The sequence below is a fragment of the Lissotriton vulgaris genome, chromosome 7 (genome assembly GCF_964263255.1).
Source record: "Lissotriton vulgaris chromosome 7, aLisVul1.2, whole genome shotgun sequence".
NCBI lineage: Eukaryota > Metazoa > Chordata > Amphibia > Caudata > Salamandridae > Lissotriton > Lissotriton vulgaris.
Window position 1 is genome coordinate 1,678,939,427 of NC_141695.1, and position 22,764 is coordinate 1,678,962,190.

The following is a 22,764-nucleotide window of genomic DNA, read 5'->3' on the forward strand; positions in this document are numbered from 1 at the left end:
TTGCAAGCACTCACCCCAGTCAACTGATCTGGGTTTAATCCATCATCATTCTTTAGCTCACTCCGCCACCCCAGTTCAGACATGGCCATATGCAAATCAGTCTGACCCTGTCCCTCATAGGAATAGTCCAGCCCGAACTGCCAAGACATGTCTTCACTGGACCGCAAACAAGCATTCTGGGGCCGGTTTCTGGCTAATCGGCCAGGCTAGCTTGAATCCAGTAGCAAAGTGAGCAAGGGACCCAGGTCTGGGCATACCCTGCCAACATAGGGCGAACAATGCAAATCCAAAGGAGATGATGAACGGAGTCTCATGGGAGTCCCATGAGGCACAGGGTCAGACTGATTTGCATATGGCCATGTCTGAACTGGGGTGGCTGAGTGAGCTAAAGAATGATGATGGATTAAACCCAGATCAGTTGACTGGGGGCGAGTGCTTGCAATGTTCAACACTCCGTCCATCATCCCCTTCGGTTTTGCAAAGCTGCCATAAGTGCCATTTCTGTGGCTCTTCCTCTGCAGTCAAGATTCCTAAAAGTGTAACCGGGTATATAGTGGACTGTCGAACAGTCTTATCATATAAACATGTTTGAATTTAGAGCAATCCACTTAGCTACCAAATTTGTTCTAATATCTATTATTCGAGATTCCATCATGATCAAATGGACAAGACAATTAATTGGATCAAGAACCCTCTTGAAATAGGATCTGAACATTTAGCATTGATTGCTAGTTTGAAACATCAGCGGTGCAGCAATTCACTCTATGAAGCGAATGAATTAAATTGACATCCACTGGAAGAATATACACATGGATTATTAATGTTGAACTGCTTTAAGGTATTTTCTCCTCATGTAGAACACCAGACATTAACTTTTTCCGCCAGAGCAGGAAATGCATCAGCCCGATCACAATCGTACTTCAAATCCTGGTTTGGGGCGAAAACTCCTGTTTGCGCTCACAATTAGATTGTTTGGTGTGTAAAGCGCTTGTGTTTGGCTCTCGATTTGTGACTGATGAACCCATACACAAATCATGGGATCAAATAGTACACCTGCACTTTGTATGTGTGTGGAAATGCCAGACTTTGCAGGAAACTAGAACTTTACTCCGGCAAGGGTGTTTTTGTTAGGTTTGGAATAAATCTTTTTAGTAGTTTTTGAGATATTTGTGAAACAGTACCCCTTCAAGTTTTTTTTAACAACTCTGATTCCAATCCTTAGAGGATGGGAACATTTGAGAAATGGCTGAATACTGTTGGTAGAGGTAATATTTTTTTCCTTCGTCAAAAGTGGAATCAGTGGATCCTCTAAGTACTTGTAAATCAGTGTGTTCTAACTGAATGCAGATAGTGAAACACTTTGTTGTGGCAGCCAATACAGTGCACCAAGTATTAAAGATGGTGTCCTGAAAAAAAGTAACAAGTGGGATTAGGGAGTAGAATCTTAGAGGGCTTCCAAGTAGCTCAGGCTGAAACCAACCAAAGGCAGTGTAGTTGTGTTAAACATTTTCTGTTACTGGGTTGCGTATGAAAATATTATTGCCTAGAATATGAATTTAGAACATATATTTTCTTTCAGTTTTGCATGTGAGGAGAAAAACGTACTTTTGTAACCTGTTATTTTCAAGGGGCAATCCAGGTGATGCTTAATTTTGGATGTGGTGGACATTCATTGTTCATTTCTTTTTTTTGATGATTATTGTTAATGTACATCATGTATTGGTAAAGCCAGTAGATCTCGCCTTTGGGTCCCATTGGCTTTGCCAGTGGCCCCTTGGCGGTGCTCTGCATCACCGTCAAAATATTTTTTTTAAAAACCACAAATGGACCTTGTGTCATTCCGCTAATGCACATGTTTCAGAACGCATGCATGCACAAGTGGAATGACCAGGGCGCCCTTTGCTTTATATTTTTATTTACTGATTCAAGATGGTGGAGTCCTTGGATCATTAAATAGAGAAAAGAAAGGTTTTTTTGGGGGGGAGGGGGGGGGGGAGAATTGGTGTGAAAGCGCTCATTTAAAACAAAAAACATATTTGGTGCCGGGAGGTGAGCAGGTGGGGAAGGAAGGAAAAGCAGCACACTGAGGGCATGGGCACAAGCACAACTGGGAGAGGACACCATGGGTGAAGGGGAGAGGGCAACATAAGCTCAGGGTCAGGGAAAGAAATGCAGAAAGAAGAGAAACAGAGCAGCACAGAGTGGGAAGCCAGACAAGAGATAGCCACTTAAAATGGAGGTGGTGAGCACAAGCGGGAGACAGCTCAAAAAGCAAGCACTCTCGTTGAGTGTCTGCTGAAAATGTAAAAAGTAGTTCCCTAAAAGTGAGTAGTTCAAAGGACACAAGTAAAGAGGCTGTGGTCCAGAGGAGGAACATACAAAAGATTGACAAGGCAAACCATTGAATAAGAACCAAGCAAATGAGTGATAGTAATGCCAACCAATGGTAAGCAACTTGCTGCTGGTAATCAAACAATAGGTATTTTCTAACCAGACAAGCTTGCACTGTCTGGTAGGCTCTGACTAAAATTGGTGAGGACTGCTACGGAAGTAAGATAAGCGGTTGCATTTCATTTATATTCTAAAGGAGGAATGGTTGGTTTACGGTTTCTTTATAATGTTAAAAATAAGGGATGAAGATAATCTGTGACAGCAGGTAGGAAATCTAAAAAATTTGAGCCATGGTAGGAGGAAGTTGAAATTGCATAGTGGAATGGAAAATCTAGTTTTAAAAACATTTCCTGTGGTGGCATTTGTTCTGTTTACGTTGAAATGAGCCACATGAAGTTGTAACGATGCTCGGATCCCATTTCAAGAGCTAGGGGTTAAAGGAAACTATTTGCATATTACAGGTTATCAGTTGAGTGAAAAGGTGTGTGCAGAATAATCTTTATCTCGCCTTACAGATTGAGACTTCTGCACTCCACTTAGTGTATCTACCAAGTCTTGTTGATCTAATCCGGCTATAGCGATGCAATCATTCTTGTGTTATATCACTAATATATTGACTGCTCGGTGGTCTTTGTTAAGGCTGATGGGGCTTCTGTCTGGTAAAAAATACATTTTTCTGGACATTCCTACCAGCTTATTTGACAAGGATGCAGATTTGGGGTACTGAGATATATGCATGTCAGTAAATCGAATTAAAGGCGGCTAAACTGGAAGGTGCCTGTACTGGCAAACATTATAACAGTTGCTTGGTGGGCACTTATTGGACCAGCTTACTAAAACGTATGAATGGAAAGTAGGAATGACATCAGAGCACTGAGTAACGGGTTTGATTACTCCGTTCAGGCTGAAGCCTTCATATAGCCATACATGCACAAAAACGATAGCTCTTTATTCACTAAAAACATGTGAGTATTCAGTTAATAAAACAAAAGTTAACTTGTCTAGTAGTGGCTATCATTTTTGTAAGTTATTGACTTATACTTAAGATGCAGCTGTTGATGTCATGACTCAAATGATTTCATCACTTCCAGTGTCACTGGACGGGTGCTCACTGTTGGCATTAATTTCCCAGTCGTCATGCAGCTGTGCTGACTTTACCAACCACCATAGGCTCCCGGTCCCCACTTTGCAACCATATGCTTTCCAAATAATACAATTGGAGAAACATTTGTATGGTTCCTCCTTGACGTTTTCTACGTCTGCATTAAGCTGGTTTGTGTGATTGGTTGCAAAGAATTTTCTTTTGCTTGTAACTAGGACTAGTGTAATATTTCACACCTTCCCTGATTCTTATCTGGTCGCTTTTCTTTCCCTTGTCTCTTGGCCTACAAAGCCATCGAGTTTGGCCTTTGGTATCTGGGTACAAAGATGAAAATTTAAATAGTTCTCTGGATATACCTCTCAACATCAGACATGAAGAGTTCTAAACTAGTCTTACCCGGTAGATCCGATAGGTTGATACTGGATGAACACCGTTCCAGCCCTATTCTTTGGGGACCTGCAATGACAACATTTGGAGGACTCTGGAACGGACAAATCACAAGTATCAAGTTTCCAAGAGAAATTGAACATTTACTTACATCCCATACTCTGTGTTCTTCATTGTCACCACTTTTTAATTGTTTTTTTAAGTATTTCACTGATACCTCGATTGGCCTTCTGAAAGTGCACTCATCAATAAGATCTTTAATTTACCTTCAGTTCAAGAGTGGTTGGTGTAGTACTTGATAAGTTTTTTTTAAAGGGTGAGGTTCTACTCTTCTATTCGTGGATTTTGTGAATGGGCGCCTTCCCTTCTGGCTGGGTTTGGAGAGCGAGGGGTTAATGGTGAGTGCCTTTCCTTGTTTTGGAGGGTCGGTAGCCTGGGTAGCTCTTTTCTGCTGGATGGTGGTTAGAACAGACAGACAGAGTGTGACTAACTATACTTAAGATGTGCTCTGAGATGTACCTTTCTTGTCCTTTTTGTAGGGACAGTGTGGTCACCAACCAGCTGGAGGTGCGGTTGTCTGGTGCACGGAAACAGCTGGAGCACCTAAAGGCCCAGGATGTGCAGCTCCAGGGGCAACAGAAGAAGGCAGACACCCACAAGAAGATGACCAAGTTCTAAGACTGTGCTCAATGTACATGTGATCACTAAGAGAACTCTGTCTGTGCAGCTCTTTATTTCTCCTGCCACATGTCTGTCAGACGACCAGTCTCTGTGACATCAAGAGCTCGTTAGAGGCCAGACAGTGAGCTGGACATGGACCATCAGCTAGACAGGACGACTGCCAACAAAATGCTCCAACCCTGTCTTGACACGACATTATTCCCTGGCTAGTCCTGAACTTTACCACCTTGGAAGTGTTTGAGCTGGTCAGGGCAATTAGAGAGAGTCGGGGCATTGAGAGATGGTCACAAGGAGATGTGGTATGTGAGATCACAGCATGAAATCTTTGACTTTGTGGAGTCAACATCTGCAATGAGTGGTCATTTGAGTCTGTATACACACCTGTGGAGGGCCAATGGTGTCCTCTATCAATGTATCATCTGTAGCTGCCTGTGCCATGGCATGTGCTAATCTGCACAGCCTCGCATTGATCTGTACATCAAGCAAGATGAGTTGGTCACCATGGCCCTTTGTATGAACTCTATTTAAAACACTCTCCTTTTTTGCTAACAACATTTAAGAAAATATTTGTGGTATTATAAAAAACATCAAAACTGCTCTGATTTTCTTGATTGTAGCTACACAAGACATGAAGTATCACTTGGGCCTTCTATGTTTTTAAGGGATTGGCTCTTGGTGGATCTTGAAAGTGGCAGCAGTGCTCTGGAGTTCCTATGGCTGCTGTGTTTCTAAGAGCAGCTTTGGAGAGGAGGCTGGAACTAAGAGTCCCAGTAGTTGGACGTCTCCAGCCAGAGTTAAAAAGTTTGGGTGGTCTTTAAACAGTCGCCCCACGGCTGCAAGAAGGTAACTACTTTGATTATTGTGTAGCCTACAAATATGATCCTGATTTGTGGAGTTTAAAACTTACTCTAGTAATTCAATTAGCTGGGAGGAGCATTGATTAAAGTGTGTACCACAGACTCACAACTCAGGAAATGCACTGGGTGTCTATGGCACAAAGATGTGCAATGATGCTATGGTTCTATTGCGCCTCTTTTTTTGGAGGGTGGGGGATATATATATATAGAGAGAGAGAGAGAGAGAGAGAGTAGGTAGTTATAGTTGGGACCTTGTTTCTATTCAAAAAGCGTTTTTTCTTTTCCCAATAACTCTGGCGCCGGTTGACAAATCTCCACTAAATTTTCAAAACTAATGGGGCGCTTCGGTCAGCTTCAAGATGATTCGTCCAGCGGGGCCGAGAAAAAAGGGGGGTCCCAAAACGCTTTTTCCCCATGTTAATTTCCATAGGAAACTTTAGACAAAGCTACAGCCTGAACTGCTGAACGGAATTACACCAAATTTGGCAAAAAGGTAGCCCTTGGTTCAGAAAGAGACCTTTTTTAAAATGGTGTAAATCTGTTAAGTAGTTCCTGAGAAATTAGAAAAAGAAAAAGTTTTGATATCTGTGGCCGCGGTGGGTTCGCGAACCCTCCCAGGCATGAGCTTCACTCTGATTGGCAGCCAACACTCCAAACCAGGAACTGTTGGCAGACATCTTGTGGCTCTGTAGAACTGAGTCACAAGAAAACAGTAAAACAAAGATAAAAAACAAGATAAGGGGGAAGGGTAAAAACACCCTGACCCCCTAGGCCTGCTCAGAGGGTCCCACAAGGACCACCATGGCTAAAAAAAAGCAATGTTTTATTTTATAATTTCAGCGGAATTCGCATTGGGGTTGCGAATTCCCCCGAAAAAAAAGAACTGAAGTGTGGGCTCCTGCGCTTCATTTTAATGAGGCCCCCGGGTGGGCCAGGTCCCGGGGGCAATGTTTTAATTGATAGTGCATACATGTAAGTGAATGCATCCCTGGTTGAGGCACTCCTTTGGGTTCCCAAAAACGACTCCACTGTGTGTAAGTTGGTAGTTTGAAAGTTTATGTGTAATATACAATCCAAATGGATAAATTCAACATTTCAACTTGTATGATATAATGATGATAATCTCATTGATCATTGAGTTGATATACACTCCAACTCCAATGCATTTCGGGACGGATAGCCCTTTTTCAAGGAGTACTACGAAAGAATGAAGAAGATCTAATAAATCAAGCGGAATGTGATACTCTGTTGAAGGTTGTACAAACTTAAAAAGTAAAAGTGTAAAGTTGCATGCAGGTGATGTTGAGAAAAACCTGCACCTATGTAACATACAAATGAATAAAGAACGTGCGGAGATCTCAGGCTGGTGTGTCCTGTGAGGTAAACAGAGATCAAAAGCAACGTGAACTAATGTGCAGAATCTGGTGTATAGAGTTGGACGAACGCTAACAGAAAACCCAAGTTACACCGTCAGTAGTGAAGAGGTGACTGGCGAAAGTTGCAGGGTGTGTCTTACTAGGGCAAACATAAGTAAAACATAACGGAGCATGCAAAGGATAAACAAGACCACTTACGGTCATTCAAACGGACGCATTCGGTTTATCTGTGAATAAAGGTAACGGGACATCAGATTCCCTGTGCGCATAAACAGTGCTTATAAGTAAGTTACGTGTTAATGTGAGCCGACTTACATTTAAAGGTAGTAGAAGCTTGCGTGTTGAAGTTCCAAGCAGAACGCTGGCTTCGTCCGACGTGAACGCGGAAGTGGGGCTGTATGTGGGTTGGGTTATGCAAGGATGTTAGTCACGTGGTGATGAAAAAAATAAATGATGGACTAGCGCAGCAGCCATCTTAAGAGGTGCAAGCGAAAGTGTGCGAGCTAACAAAGAATCTCTAAGATAATGCAACATCTCTGAGATAATACGACATAGGGACCATGAGTGGAAACTAGTATATAAATACATATATAAACACATGTATAGACACATGGTAAATCAAAAGTTAATGGGTACTAAAAGACTATACACTTTCAAATGGTAAGGTAACATGGTTCAATGATTAACGGGCCGTTACAAAGTGTTAGTAAGCCACAGGATGTGGTTCCAAATAGAGAGGGTTAGAGGTAACAACTAAATTCAGTTCTGTCATTTAATCCTAGAGGTTTCATGGTTTGCCAACGATAAATCCATGTCATTTCATGTTGCAAAAGGAATTTGCGGTTGTCTCTTCCTTCAGCTTTACAGATGGTTTCAAGGACCATAAATTTAATTTGGGCAACTGTATGTTTGTACTCAAGTAGCATTAACTGAATTCCTACATAAGCTTTCCCAAGTCTCCATTCTACCTGATGACCAACTCATACTATGCACTGCTGATGTTAGTGCATTGTATACCTCCATCCCTCATGATGGCGGTATTGAAGCGATTTGAAAAACCCCTTCTACACAGTGACATTGATTTACCCATGCAAGAGTTTATGATTTTCACTTTGTATCACAGTTATTTCGAACATAATGAAAACTGGTATCTTCAAATGTCCGGAATGTCCATGGGCAACTGTGCGGCTCCCACATACGCAAATATATACATGAAAGAGTACGAGGAACAATATATTTATGGAAATGATGATTTTAACAACAACATCAAGCTATTCATACGTTACATTGATGATCTGTTCATCTTATGGAAAGACTCAGAAATTAATCTACAAACAGATTTGAATTCCAAAAACGAGAGAATCCAATTAACATGGCAAATGAGCAATGAAACCATTCATTTTTTGGATGTGGCCATTACTAGAACTCCCCATGGATTTAAAAAGGACTTGTATCGTAAACCTACAGACCGTAATAACACTCTCCACTACTCCAGTTTCCACCAGGGAGCACTTAAAAAACACTTACCATTGTCATAAATGCTGCGCGTCAGACGCATAACGTCTGATGATCTACTCGCTGAACAACGCATTGATGAAATGAGTAAACGATTTACAGAAAGAGGATATCCCAAATCCATACTAGAAAACGCGAAAACACGGGCCCTATCTACCAGCAGACAAGAAGCCTTAAAAAAAATCCACAAAACGACAAGATAACAGAATGGGTCTTGTATCTAAATTATCTACCATGAGTCTTACCTACAAGAAAATCATCCTCAAACACTGGCCGATATTGGAGCTTGAACCTGACTTCAATGATATATTCAATAAACCATCTTTATTCGCGTACTCAAGAAGTCACAACATCAAAGAAATTCTTGAAAAAAACTCGGGTTATCCACTCAGAAAACAAAGGCACACGTCCCTGCATGAACTGCAGTAGTGTAATAACATCATCAGAGGAAATTCCATCACCCACCCTATGAAAGGAAACAATATTAAACTGCACATTAATGCTACTTGTGATTCCACAAACCTCATTTATGCCCTAAAATGCCCATGTGGTAAACTCTATGTGGGGAAAACTGAAAGAAAAATAAAAGTTCGAATAAATGAACACAAGTCCAATATAAAAACCAAAAATTAAAAATCCGCCGTTGCGGTCCACTTTAATGAGTACAAACATACAGTTGCCCAAATTAAATTTGTGGTCCTTGAAACCATTTGTAAAGCTGAAGGAAGAGACAACCGCAACTTCCTATTGCAACGTGAAATGACATGGATTTATCGTTTGCAAACCATGAAACCTCTAGGAATAAATGACAGAACTGAATTTAGTTGTTACCTGTAACCCTCTCCATTTGGAACCACATCCTGTGGCTTACTGACACTAACACTTTGTAACGGCCTGTTATTCATTGAACCATGTTACCTTACCATTTGAAGGAGTATAGTCTTTTAGTACCCATTAACTTTTGATTTACCATGTGTTTATACATGTGTTTATATATGTGTTTATATACTAGTTTCCACTCATGGTCCCTATGTCGTATTATCTCGGAGATGTTGCATTATCTTAGAGATTCTTTGTTAGCGCGCACACTTTCGCTTGCACCTCTTAAGATGGCTGCTGCGCTAGTCCATCATTTATTTTTTCATCACCACGTGACTAACATCCCTGCATAACCGAACCCACATACAACCTCACTTCCGCGTTCACATTGGACGAAGCCAGCGTTCTGCTTGGAACGTCAACACGCAAGCTTCTACTAACTTTAAATGTAAGTCGCCTCACATTAACACGTAACTTACTTATAAGCACTGTTTATGCGCACAGGGAATCTGATGTCCCGTTACCTTTATTCACAGCTAAACCGAATGCGTCCGTTTAAATGACCGTAAGTGGTCTTGTTTATCCTTTGCATGCTCTGTTATGTTTTACTTATGTTCACCCTAGTAAGACACACCCTGCAACTTTCGCCAGTCACCTCTTCACTACTGACGGTGTAACTTGGGTTTTCTGTTAGCGTTCGTCCAACTCTATACACCAGATTCTGCACATTAGTTCACGTTGCTTTTGATCTCTATTTACCTCACAGGACACACCAGCCTGAGATCTCCGCACATTCTTTATTCATTTGTATGTTACATAGGTGCAGGTTTTTCTCAACATCACCTGCATGCAACTTTACACTTTCTTACTTTTTAAGTTTGTACAACCTTCAACAGAGTATCACATTCCGCTTGATTTATTATATCTTCTTCATTCTTTCGTAGTACTCCTTGAAAAAGGGCTATCCGGCCCGAAATGCATTGGAGTTGGAGTGTATATCAACTCAATGATCAATGAGATTATCATCATTATATCATACAAGTTGAAATGTTGAGTTTATCCATTTGGATTGTATATTACACATAAACTTTCAAACTACCAACTTACACACAGTGGAGTCGTTTTTTGGAACCCAAAGGAGTGCCTCAACCAGGGATGCATTCACTTACATGTATGCACTATTAACTATAATTGCTAGCGTTGTGGTCGGACACGCTACCTGCGAGAGGAACCTACCTTAATCAACCTTACAGCTCTATCACAGTTTAAACTTACTGCTGCGCATCTTCCCTACCTATCAGTTGCAATGTTTTAATTCACTGGGGCTATAGTAATTAAATGCGGGGGGCACGTGGTCCCCCGCAGCCCCGCGGACTGCCACCTCTCCGCGGACCTCCGGCTTTGAAAACAAAGGTGTGGGGGGAGCAGTGCGGCTCCCGCCCTGTCGTACCAAACGCTGCTTTGCTTCCTTGAAGCGAGAGCAGGGAAACCTTCTCTCGCTTCAATAAAGCAAAGCAGAATTGCTTTCGAGCAAGGGGAGCTGCATGCTGGCTCCCGCAGGAGGCAGGGAGCCTGCATGACCATTGGGGCTCCCCCCACGGTCCCCACCGTAGTGACCAGGCCCCGTGGGATGGGGTCCCCGGGGTCAGAAGTGGCCCGGGAGTGGGGCTACGCGGCCACCCTCCCCTGCGGGGAATTAAACATATTTATTTTTTTTAAAGTAACGGCCAGGCCCGGATAGATGGGGTCACCGGGGTCATTATTGGCCTGATGAAGGGGGCCACGTGGCCCCCCCTCCAAAGAAATAAAGTTAAAAAAAAAAGACAACTGGCCATGCCCCAGGGGATGGGGTCCCTGGGGCGAAATGGCTCCCTCCCGATGTGTTTTTTAAAAAAAAAATTTATTAGAAAAAAATGGTCAAGACCTGGGGGATGGGGTCCCCAGGGCCCAAGAAATGTAAAAGAAGGGGGGCCACACAGCTCATCTTGTAATAAAAAAATATTATAAAAATAAAGGTGGCAGCTAGCCGAAGGCCACGCCCCCTTTTCCCACCACACTACAAACGCGTCCCCAAGCGCGTTGTTGGGGAATTAATTCCCCTTGAATACGGAGGGACCCTGGGTGCCAACTAGGCCACCAGGTACCTCCAGTTTGCGCCACAGAGCTGCTTTGCAGAGAGGTGGTCCAAGACCACGCCCCTTTTTACACCACTCTGGTGCACTGGTGGTGGGGGGATGAGATCCTCTTGTGTCCTGAGGACCTCAGCACACAAGTGGACATCGTCAGAGTGGTGCAATCCCGCTCTGTGGCACTTACTGGAGGTACCTGGTGGGCAAGTTGGCCCCCAGGGACCCTCCGTATTCAAGGGGGTGCGTTTGCAGAGTTGTGGAGAAAGGGGGCATGGCCTAGTATGAGAAGTTAGCAATTGTGCTGTGTGGGACTTGCTGGAGGTAATAGGAGGGGTAGTTGGCCCCCAAGATTGACTTTGGGGACTAACTATCCCTCCAGTAAATCTCACACCGTGGGATTGCTAAAACGTGTTTGGAGGCCAAGCCCACCTTTCTCCACCACTCTGCAAACACGACTGCTATGTTATAGTTAGAAATTAGCATTTAAAAAACCTTTGAAATTCACTGAAAAAAACATACGTTTCAGGGACGTTCTAGTTGGAAATTAGCATTTAAAAAAACCTTAAAAATTCTCTGAGAAAACCACAGGTTTCAGGGACATTATAGTTGCACATTTCACTCGTACAAAACCAGAGAAATTCGACCACTATAGTTAGTAGAGATAACTATAACGGTCGCCACCGCAATGCACTGCTGATGACATCACATATTACATAATTCATGACATGATCAGTGACATCACTGATGACATCTCAAATGAAATCACTGATGACATCATCCAAGGGATAATCTGATGCACCTCCTCACACCCTAATATAACCTTTTATACACCCACTCTAAAATACAGACTACCGTTTTCGAAACCATAGACACATCAATAGCAGTTAGTACATACCCGCTCAGTGATTCCTAGGTCTACACACACACACATCCACTCATTCACCCATACAGTAACTCATACATGCTGTCACTATAATATGCACTTCTACATACACTCACACACCGCCACTCATCCATAGACTTACTCACACACCTACTCAGTCATGCAAAGAATCAATCACACCCATTTACTTACCTATACAGTTATACATAGAACACCTCACTCACTCATTTATACAAATACTAACACATACTTACTCTCTTATACAATCGCTGATACAAGCACACACTCATCCATACACTGCTGTATACTCACACATATATCACTTAGACATTCATTCACACACACACACGTACAGCCCTTCACAGATGCACTCTTGAACCCACACACCCAGTGAATCACCCACTCACATCTATGCACAGTCACCCACCCACCCACCACCTACTCACACAGACACTCAGGCACCCATACAGATACTCAGACAACCAATCCATAACCCATATACACAGTCGTGTAGCTACTCACCAACCCATGCAGCCACTAATACACCAACTGACAGACAGATACAGACATTTACACAGTTTACCCACTAACCCATTCATTTCGTAAGATACACTCAATCAGTCACTTATACAATCAATCACTCACCGACTAAATCATCCATTCAGATACTTATACACCCACTCATTCTTCAATACACCATGGTGTGTGTGTGTGTATATATATATATATATATATATATAATCATATTTACAATTTACAGAAACACACAGTCGCTGGATGATGTCATCAGTGATGTCACTGACCGTCATGAATGATGTAATATGTGACGTCATCAGCAGTGCATTGCGGTGGCGCAAGTTATAGTTATCTCTACTAACTATAATGCTCGAATTTCTCTGGTTTTGTGCAAGTGAAATGTCCAACTAACTATAACGTCCCTAAAACCTGTGATTTTTTTCAGTGAATATATATATATCTCTTGGAACAAAGGTTTCAAAGCACTCCAGAAGTTATAGAGATTTGATAGCTTATATTAAAGCATCATAAACACCAACACCAACGTTTCAGCCAAGAAATGGCCTTGGTCACAGTTCCGTGAGTCCCCTTTCTATTTCACCCTTTATAGTGCTACAATCTACACCCAGTATTGATACATTCTGGTATTTGTAGTTAGCTACAGGCTCAATCATGTTTTTGTTGCACTGAGAACGTATTTATTTTACATGTATACATTTTCATAGTGTATTCACCATTGTATTATCAATTCATCATATGATTTATACACAATTTCTTCTCGGTATGTACCAAGAGATAATTACGAGGTAGGGTCTAACCTCGACAAAGCACCAGTGGAAATAAGCGTGCACCAATTGGGAACCGTTTGTTTTGTAAAAAAAAAAATATATATATATAATATATATACACGGTCTGTTCCGGGTGCTTGTCAATATAAATACACTAAGGTGCCAGTGTGAATATTTGTGTCCAGTCAAAGCTGTTACTTAATGTGTCTTTATTTACACTAATGTTAAATTAACTCTTAAAATAAGGGTGAACACAAAAACAAGAAGCCTTGGAACTGAATTTTGATCTTGCGCACTGTTTTTGCACTTACGATCAATGTGTTTCTAAGGGCAAGGAATCTGAGAAGTGTAGTTGAGAAATATTGAGTGTGAAATCTCGAGCTACTATATATCTAAACTAAAATGACCGGTAAGTAAATATGTTCAGGTTTACCATACTTAAGTCCATACATATGTACTGTGACTATATTTATATATATATATATATATATATATATATATATATATATATTCCAAATGAGGTTGACCGAAGGTAGAAAGCACCACACACAACGTTGAGTTCGCCGTTTTAATTTGATGGACAGCAGCATACACGGCCAGGTCTTCTTAGCACACACTCTTTCTTTGCCATACGCGTTTTGGGGTCATCCCTTGGTCACTGGCTTGGGGGAAACAGCAGTGCTAATTGAATCGCACTCACGATTTTGTAGGGTAAGTCCCGCCACAATGGGCATTTACATGCCTTGCATCATGGTAGTTCGGGTAAGTATGAAATCATTTGTGGATGCCGCTGTATGTTCCCTCTGTTCTTTACTTTAAATTTTCAGGTTGCTTAATCCAACCCCGGCTGGGCTGCTGCTTTTTTGCGTCACACCAAATCGGCACGTTGTTCCCCAGCGCATATATATATATATATATATATATATATATATATATATATATATAAAATATATTATCAAGGTGCGTAGGCGTGAAGGTAAGAATAGTAATCTATAAGTACCTATATGCACCACCATCTTCTATATTTGGTCCTTGATATTTTAGCTTCGATATTCTGGTAACTTGAGATTTCACACATTATATACCAGACAACAACCAATCTAAGAACTTTGAAGATGTCGGACAGTGGGTTTTTTGTATGTACTACACATTTGTTTAATAACTCCCCAGTCAAAAGGAAAAGAAGTCCTACAACACAAAATAGTGAGTTTAATAAAATCAGCCCGAACTTAATTTTAGGGTAGAGAGCCCTGTAGGTTTGGGTTGAGATTTGAACAAAAAACACCCTAGAAGCCACCATATAAAGTTAAACTGAGTAGCAATCAAGGAAAGAGGCTTTCTGGTTTTCACAGTAAAGAGAAACAAAGTAAGAGTCTCCGGTTCAGGGGTGGCGATCTGCAGCAAGCCAAGAGGTAGGTGTTCAGATCCACCTCTTGGACATCTATAGTTTAAACTGATCCAAAAGTCATATGCTTACTGAGGACTCCAAGGAGGTTGTACATTTCTCTGAGTGAGACTGGATTTCAGCGAGAGAAAAAAACTCCACAAGCTTTTCTACCTCCAACGGATAAGAAATTGCAAGACCCTCAGTTTTGACTTGCAAGGTTACCAGAAGTTGTTTCTGTTTGAACATCAGGGCTACAAAGTTAGGTGAGACACCATAGTTGGCATAGAAATTAAGGATGAGCCAGGCATACTGTTTTTTTGGGTCTTTTTTTTATATCCAGAAATAACCAGTACCACTCAACAGACCCATTCTGGCAAAGATCAGGGCAAATGGCACTTTCAAGTGAAGTTGAAGAACAATAGCAAGACAACTACAGTGGTTATTGAACTGCAAAGATACGCACTCGGCAAGAGAGACAAAGGTGGCACGCAGTGTAGTTGTACCTCATCATAGCGGTTACTGTGAATTGTAGTAGGTATTTGACCCTCCATTGAGCAGGTGGCCATGATATTCCCACACTGAGTGAAGTGAGTCTGGTCATGTTTGCTCATGCAGACAACACACAATCGTATTAAAGCCATACAGCACATTTTGAAGGACTGTCAATAAACATATGGCTCCTCTGTCATCCTTCGGGAAAAAGGCGATTAAAGCTACATATATAAATCTTCTGGTAAAAAAATAATTAAAGGATTTCTTGACGTGAATTAGTTAAAAAGGGAATTTTTTTGTGTGTTTTATAATGTGCAATCAGAAAATCACTAGGATGTTCAAGGTCACAACAATATACAAATCTCTCTCGGCCAAAGTATTTCAGTTTTTTTTTTATCAAACATTTTTAGTAGAGGAGTAAAGCACATCACTGTAATAAATCAGGACAACCCATGACATGTAACCGCAGAATGATCCATCAGATTTAAAGCACAACTTATTTTTATTTTGAACATTGCTGGGTGAAAGTTTGATCACTGTGTACAAATACTCGAAAGCTAAAAAAAACAAGTTTGGGGTCTAGGTGGCGGGTAGACTGTTGATAAGAGGTAATGAACATTGGTTATTCTGGGTATCAGCCCCTCCAGCCTATTGTAGATCCTGACATCAATCACACCAAGGAATCCAATCTGATGGCCATGAGCTGGGAAGGGCAGAGAAAGAGCTAGGCTCCAATTATGCATGTCCCCTCTAATTATGCATGTCCCCTCTAATTATGCATGTCCCCTCCAATTCTGCATGTCGCCTCTAACCTTTTTCCACTATTTAAAAAAAAAATAGCAATTGAAGCTTAAAAAATAAATACTTTTTTAAAACTATTTGTTATACTAGTTTTTAAACTCCCTGAATTAAGTTAAACCTCAATAAAATATTTCTGATAGATACAACTGCAGATTTCTAACCTTTTGTATCCTGCCATATGCCTGACTGGTTCTGGGAACTTGAAACAGCTTTGCTGTGCCAATTGGCAGCTCCTCTGCTCCATACCGACTTTGGGTTCCTGCTTTGATGTGACATCACAGTGCCATAAAAAAAGCTACCCATGTGCACAGATGTCATTGCCTTTTTTTTCTGACCCCTTTAACCCAGATATAGAGTTACTCTCTTTAGTACATTTTTTTACAATTCTAAATTGTCTAAAGCAGTATTTTAGGCATATCCCTCCCCAAAATGTCACGGTTTAAAAGGTGCCATTTTTGCGGTAGACATTTTAATCTCTTGTTTAGGCCAGAAGCACAATTCAGAGTCACAGAACAGTTGCAACACTATGTGCTCTAAGGCTACCAGGGAGCGGTAAGCCCTGCTCTTCGTGGTTCGGGCTCAAAACTAATGTTGTGGAAGCTGCTTTGTTCAAAGTCCAAGTCCCGAACCGAGTCTTGCTCTGGGTCACCATTGACTAGCACATCCTCCAAAGGAAAAAATAAGTTCTGTTGGAGTGGTAGATCATCCAGACGATGGCTTTGCAACTTGAACCGGCCTAGACTTCAGAGCCAAATCTGGTGTAGAATCCATTATGGCCTGATTCATTGCTTGCTTGGGAGCCACTTGCTCTGATTCTATAGTTTCCAGCCCCCTGACCCCATGCAGGCTTCCTCCAAGCCCTTTGCTGATCCCTCTGGTGAGCCTGTGGGCAGAAAGGAGCTCTTAAGACCCCCAACTGGCCTTCAGACTGCTGTTCAGAGCCCAGTGTTGGTGGCCCTGCTCTGGCACCAGTTGAACTTCCTCAGAAGGTCTTGCTGGTTGCAACTGCTGCGACTCCTTCGGCACCAACTTTTGGGCCACTATAAGATTTAGCTAATTGTCCCTAGGCTTTTATGGTTAGATCTAGGCATTAATCTCAGCAGGTGATGAAGGCACAGGCCCCTTACATATAGTGAATACTTTAGGAGGCTCGGGGAGATCTTTAGGTGATATAGACCCTGCCCAGAAGTTCCGCTATTTTTACCATGACAATGAAAGTAGTAATGAGCAGGGCCATCTTTCCCAAATACCCCTTCCCTAATCCCCCTCCATCAACACGCTGGGTCTGATGCTGGTGACTTTCTTCGAGTGGCCTTAACACCTTTGATGCTGATGACGAGCTCAGCTCGTCATCAGCTGCGGCGCTCGTATGCTGATGACGAGCTGAGCTCGTCATGTAACGCGGTATTTTAAAAAACGCCGCACACAGCGGGAAAAGCTACCGCAGCACTCTTTGAGCCCTCCCATTGAAGAAGTTACCCCAATCATTGTCTTGCACAAGGCTCTAGTATCCCTTGACCAGCCAATTGCTGTACAGAACAAGGCCAACCTCAAAGAGAGATTTTCCAGCCTACATGTTCGGCACTCAAGCTGCTGCTTCCCTTTTAATAGGCATCAATGGACTTTATTTTGGTTGCAATGGATAAGCCAGCCTGTGCCCTGGTTGCCACCTCCAGCTCACTCACAATTATCACCCTACACCTTAGGGGCCGAAAATATCTAAAAGGCCACCCCCACCACAGATCGCCTTGTGGTTCAGGTGGCTTCTTCCTCGAAGCAGATCTGTGATTATTTACCCACTTCTCCTCACAGGTAGTCAAGGAAGAATGAGGTAATCTGGAAGAAGGTCTTTTCTATGTTGAGCCTTCCCTTCAATCCACAATCGCAGCTTGCCTTCTGGTCTGATTCTGGTCTGATTTTTCATCTCCTTGTGGGCGATGGGGCAAATGGTAATTTTGAATCTCCCTGCTCAACTTTGTGACCATTTAGCAGATGTTGTGTGAAGTGGCCAGGATGTGGTGAAGCAAATCCTCTACTCTGGCCTGGCGTGTCCCATGGGTTCCTCATTTGCCATCCACCGCCATGCTTGGATGCACTCCACTGGGTACTTGTAGATGTCCCAGCAAACCTTCTGGAATACTGCGAGTTCAGAAGATGCTCCCGCCAGATCTCTGAACCTGTGCAGCAAACCAAAAGGCTCTTTTGTAGCTTTGGGACGTGATTTCCAGGGGGCTCTGTGGCTAACAGTCGCAGCCTTTCCACCTCCACCCCAAAATCTGCTTTAATCTACCCTTGATAAGCGCAAGCAACCTGTGTTGGTGAGGGTCCCATCACTAGACACGTTGGCAAACAACATTGTTGACCAGGGCTAAGCTCTTTCCTACCAGCTTGTTGTCCTTCCCATTCCTCCTGTCACACCAAACACCTCTGACTACCATGCCCACATTTTGTAGCAGGAGGTCTTGGCTCTTTTGAGTAAGGGTATCGCGAACTTTGTGCCAGAAAATGAGATGGAGCAGGAATATTGCTTCTGTGATTGTTCTCAAGAAATACTGACACTTCTGCCCCATTCTGGACCATCTTCCTCTAAAAGCATTCCTCCACAAGGAGAAGTTCAAGATGCTGTCTCTGGCACCATCACATTGGACTCCTGGAGCTGGAAGACTAAATGGTGTCCCTCAACTTGCAAAACACACATTTTCATATACTGATTCTGCAGTTACACAGGAGATGCACTTTGTGATGGGTTGCACCCACTGTCATTCCCCAGTCCTAATGTTTGGCTTGATATCTTCACCTCGAGCTCGTATAAGCACGCTGAAAACTGAAGCTAAAAAAGACTGATTAACTGTTAACAATAGTAGTCTAAAACCATTCTGGCCTGCTCGAAAAACTCTTAACAAACTATCACTTGTATTGGCAGTGGGTCTACCACATCAGGAAATGTGACAACTTCTGTATTTCATAAGTCTTTTAAAGTAGAGAATGGATTCATATTATGGAACAGATTAGATCTCTATCTACAACAATTAAAACCACATTAAATGCAACTGGAATAAGTTAGCCAATCATTGAAGCTACAGATGATTTGCTGGTGGTGGATCACACTTACTCCGTTTAGTCACTCTTCACTCCTTTATCTTTTAATGTCCTCAAAGGCCTAAATAAAATAGATGATGCTAGCTCTTCAAAACTCTGCACAACGCCATTGAGTCCTGTGATATAAAACTGGGCCATGCATCAAACCGAGCTCCAACTCACCTGCATCACCTTGCCATTAACAAGCTTCGACTTTTTTGATTTTAGAGACAAGACATTTTCAGTTATAGTCACCTGTTTATTTATTTATTTATAAAGTTTTATATAGCGCGAACATGATCCCGAGGGATATCGGAGCTCTTTACAGTTGTGGGGAAAGGAAGGTAACGGTTGCAGTACATGTGTCAAAATGGGAGTCCAGACAAAATCACATATCAAAAAAGAACTCCATGAATACTCAAACGTGTGCAATTACAATAATTGTATAGCTCCCCTGTTTCTTCTCAGAATGGAGGGCCCAGCTTGCTACTTAACATGTAGATATTTCTTGGGTAACCAGTACTTTGATACGAAGGGCCGGCCGATAGGAAAGCATCCTCAACAATGACACTTCAATAGCTTTTTAATTCATATTCGTTCCTTTCCCAAGCACAGACTCAATGTTCATTACTTTATTGAAAAACATAATCCAGATCTCATTTTTCTTACTGAAATCTGGTAATCTAGCACCTTTATGCCCCACGTTGCAACTGTCATTTGCTCTAGCTTGTTCTGCAAATAGTTATTTTGCTCTAGCTAGTTTTGCAAATACTTTTGTTTTATTTTATATTATGTGTACGTTAGTAAATGATATTTAAAAAAGAAGAGTCCAGGGTTGTCCAGTTAATTAGGCAACTTTCAAAGTCTTGGTGTGGCAATGGTAATCGAATCCTAGTAAATTTGACCCGGTTATTTCTGGTGAAATAACTAATCCAGTACCATTAAAAATGAGAAATCCTCTTTTGCTGGCAAAATATTTTCCCAATTGAAAGTGACTAGATTTTTGCTAATCCACCAAACACCACCACACACCATGGATTAAGATTTTCAAAGGCGACATGACTAACAAAATCTCGGCTCTGAAAATCCAATCCAAAACTGCGTACTAGTCCTAATTTTTTGTTGCACCTAGGTGCGCCAATACTGGTCTAAAATTTAACAATAGCAGTGTGTAATTTTAGGAACCAGGAATGAGATTGTGGATCCGTTTAGGACCATACAGACAAGCACTCTGAAAAACTGAAGCTAGAAAAGTCTAACTTTTAACAATAGCAGTTAAGACCATTCTGCCCAGCTCGAAAGACTATAACAAATTAATGCTTGTAGCGGCAGTGGGTCCACCACAGCAGGAAATTACATCTCTATTTCATCAATCTTTTAAAGTGGAGTATTGATTAATATTATGGGACACATTAGATCTCTAGCTACAGCAGTAAAACCACAATGAATGCAATTGGAATTGGTTATCCACTCATTGCAGCTACAGATGGTTGCTGGTGGTGGTTCTCACCTCCTCTGTTCGTTCCTGCTTCACTGCGGGTCATATGTATGAAACTTTGGTTTTGCAATTCTCAAATAGCGATTTGAAAATCGCAAAACCTATTCATGTAAGATCTGCAAATAATTTTGCAAATCCTACATATTCCTTAATTGCAAATTGTGATTCGCAATTAAGGAATACCTCCCCATTCATTCCTATAGGTCTAGAGGCCTATAGGAATGAATGGGAAGACATTCTCAATTTGCGATACTCAATTAGAGAATCGCAAATTGAGACTGCAATTTCAAGGGTGCCAGGGTGTCAAAAGGACACCATGTTGCATCCCTGAAATGTGCATGTGTGCACATGTGGCACACTATGTGCGCCACATGCCACTTTGAAAAATAAATCGCAAATTACCACCAACTTCAAGTTGGTGGTAATTTGCGATTCCTTAAGGCCAAATTGCACTTTTTCTGGGCCTCTTACATTGCATTTAAGGAATAGCAATTTGCGATTCCTTAAATGCAATCTCAAAATAGAGAATCGCAAATTTGCAATTCCTTATTTTGCAAGGCTGTTTTCCAGTCATACATGCCACTTAGCTAAATTTGAAACGGCTTTTGCGATCGCAATTCTGAATGATACATATGGCCCTTTATTCCTATGTTAATCCTGTGTCTTCATCTGCTTCGTCATCAAATGCCTAATTATTAGGCTGAGTTTAAACCTCTGCACAAACCCATTGAGTCTTTTGATATAAAACTGGGCCATGCATTCAAAACTCGTGCACATCACAGGCTTTGACTTTCATTGATTTTAGAGACAACACAGTATCAGTTATATTCACCTGTCATGATCTCCATTTTGTACTGCAAATCAAAAACATGCCATTGTCGAGAAGGTATCAATTGTCCCGGTTATTACAGTTTTTATTTTGGACGATGGTAAATCAACGATAAAATAAGCAGCAACAACAAACTAATCACCTAAGGTCGGCGGCAAAGCCACCGGCTTCTGATGTGGAGTCCTCATCATTGCACAAACTGAGCAAGATCTCCTATAGCGTTCACCTGCTGGTTTCCTAGGCAGCCACCAAAAACGTTGATGATTAGTTCTAAGGTGTTCTTTATTGCATGATGGCCAGCGATCGGAGAATCATGAGGCCGCTGCAACATCCTTCTCTGTTGGATGGGTGTAGAGTTAAAAAGATCCTTTCGAAAGAAATATAAGCCATGCAGGGGCGGCTCTAGGCTCATGGCGGCCCTGGGCAGGGAGCGTAGGTAGGGGGCACCGGAAGATCGGGTCCAAGCGGGGCGGAGCGCGAAGGCCAGTGAAGAGGAGGGGGTTAGGGTGTTTGGAAGTGGAACAGAGCCGGACCGGCAAATCCCTGCGAGGGGACGCCACGCAAATATGTATCCATCCTCAGAGGATTATTATATTAAGGATATATATTGGTGTGGTGGCCCCTGGGGTTTGGTGGCCCTGTGCAGGTGCACAGCTTGCACATGCCTAAGGACGCCCCTGAGCCTTGTCTAGCTGTCCGTTGTAGGGTGTCCCTGAACTTGTTTATTCCGACACCAAGGAGGTGTTGTGCTGCTTGTACTTCCTCCAAAAAGGATGTAACACAGGAGAGGATACGATTTGGCAGGAGGATTTTGCCATTTCCACATCTGTTACTCCTAGATATCTTTGGGACAAATCATCCACTACCCAATTGTGAATTCCTGGGGCCTCATTTATGAAAAGTGACGCATCGCTGCGTGAAAACAGCGATGCGTCACTTTTTACTGCGCCCTCCTTGCGACACCAATGATGCGTCATATTTACAGTATGACGCATCATGGCGCAAGGAGTTACAGATACGTTAGTATTTCTGACGTATCTGTATGGAGCAAAAGTGACGCATTGCTGGAGTGTGTCACAAAAGTGATGCAACTCCAGCAATGTGTCCTTTCACATGGGGCAAGCCCCATGTGAAAGGGCCTGTGTCAGTCTTACGCCTGCTGTGAGGCAGGCGTAAGAAATTGACGCATTTGTGTCCTAGAAATGGCGCAGTGAAATCTCATAGATTTCACTGCG

The 22,764-nt window shown here is 42.1% G+C and overlaps 2 protein-coding genes across 4 annotated transcripts in view; one reads left to right on the forward strand and one right to left on the reverse strand.

Moving 5' to 3' along the window:
* Positions 1-5,158, forward strand: part of ZGPAT (zinc finger CCCH-type and G-patch domain containing) — a 62,113-nt gene extending 56,955 nt beyond the window's left edge. For both annotated transcript variants that reach the window (XM_086932753.1, XM_086932754.1), the window contains exon 7: positions 4,420-5,158. In XM_086932753.1, coding sequence (XP_086788879.1) covers positions 4,420-4,558 — 139 coding nt within the window. In that variant the 3' untranslated portion in view covers positions 4,559-5,158. The remainder of the gene's footprint in view (positions 1-4,419) is intronic.
* ARFRP1 (ARF related protein 1) overlaps positions 1-22,764 on the reverse strand; it is a 301,101-nt gene that overhangs the window by 163,788 nt on the left and 114,549 nt on the right. The window lies entirely within an intron of this gene.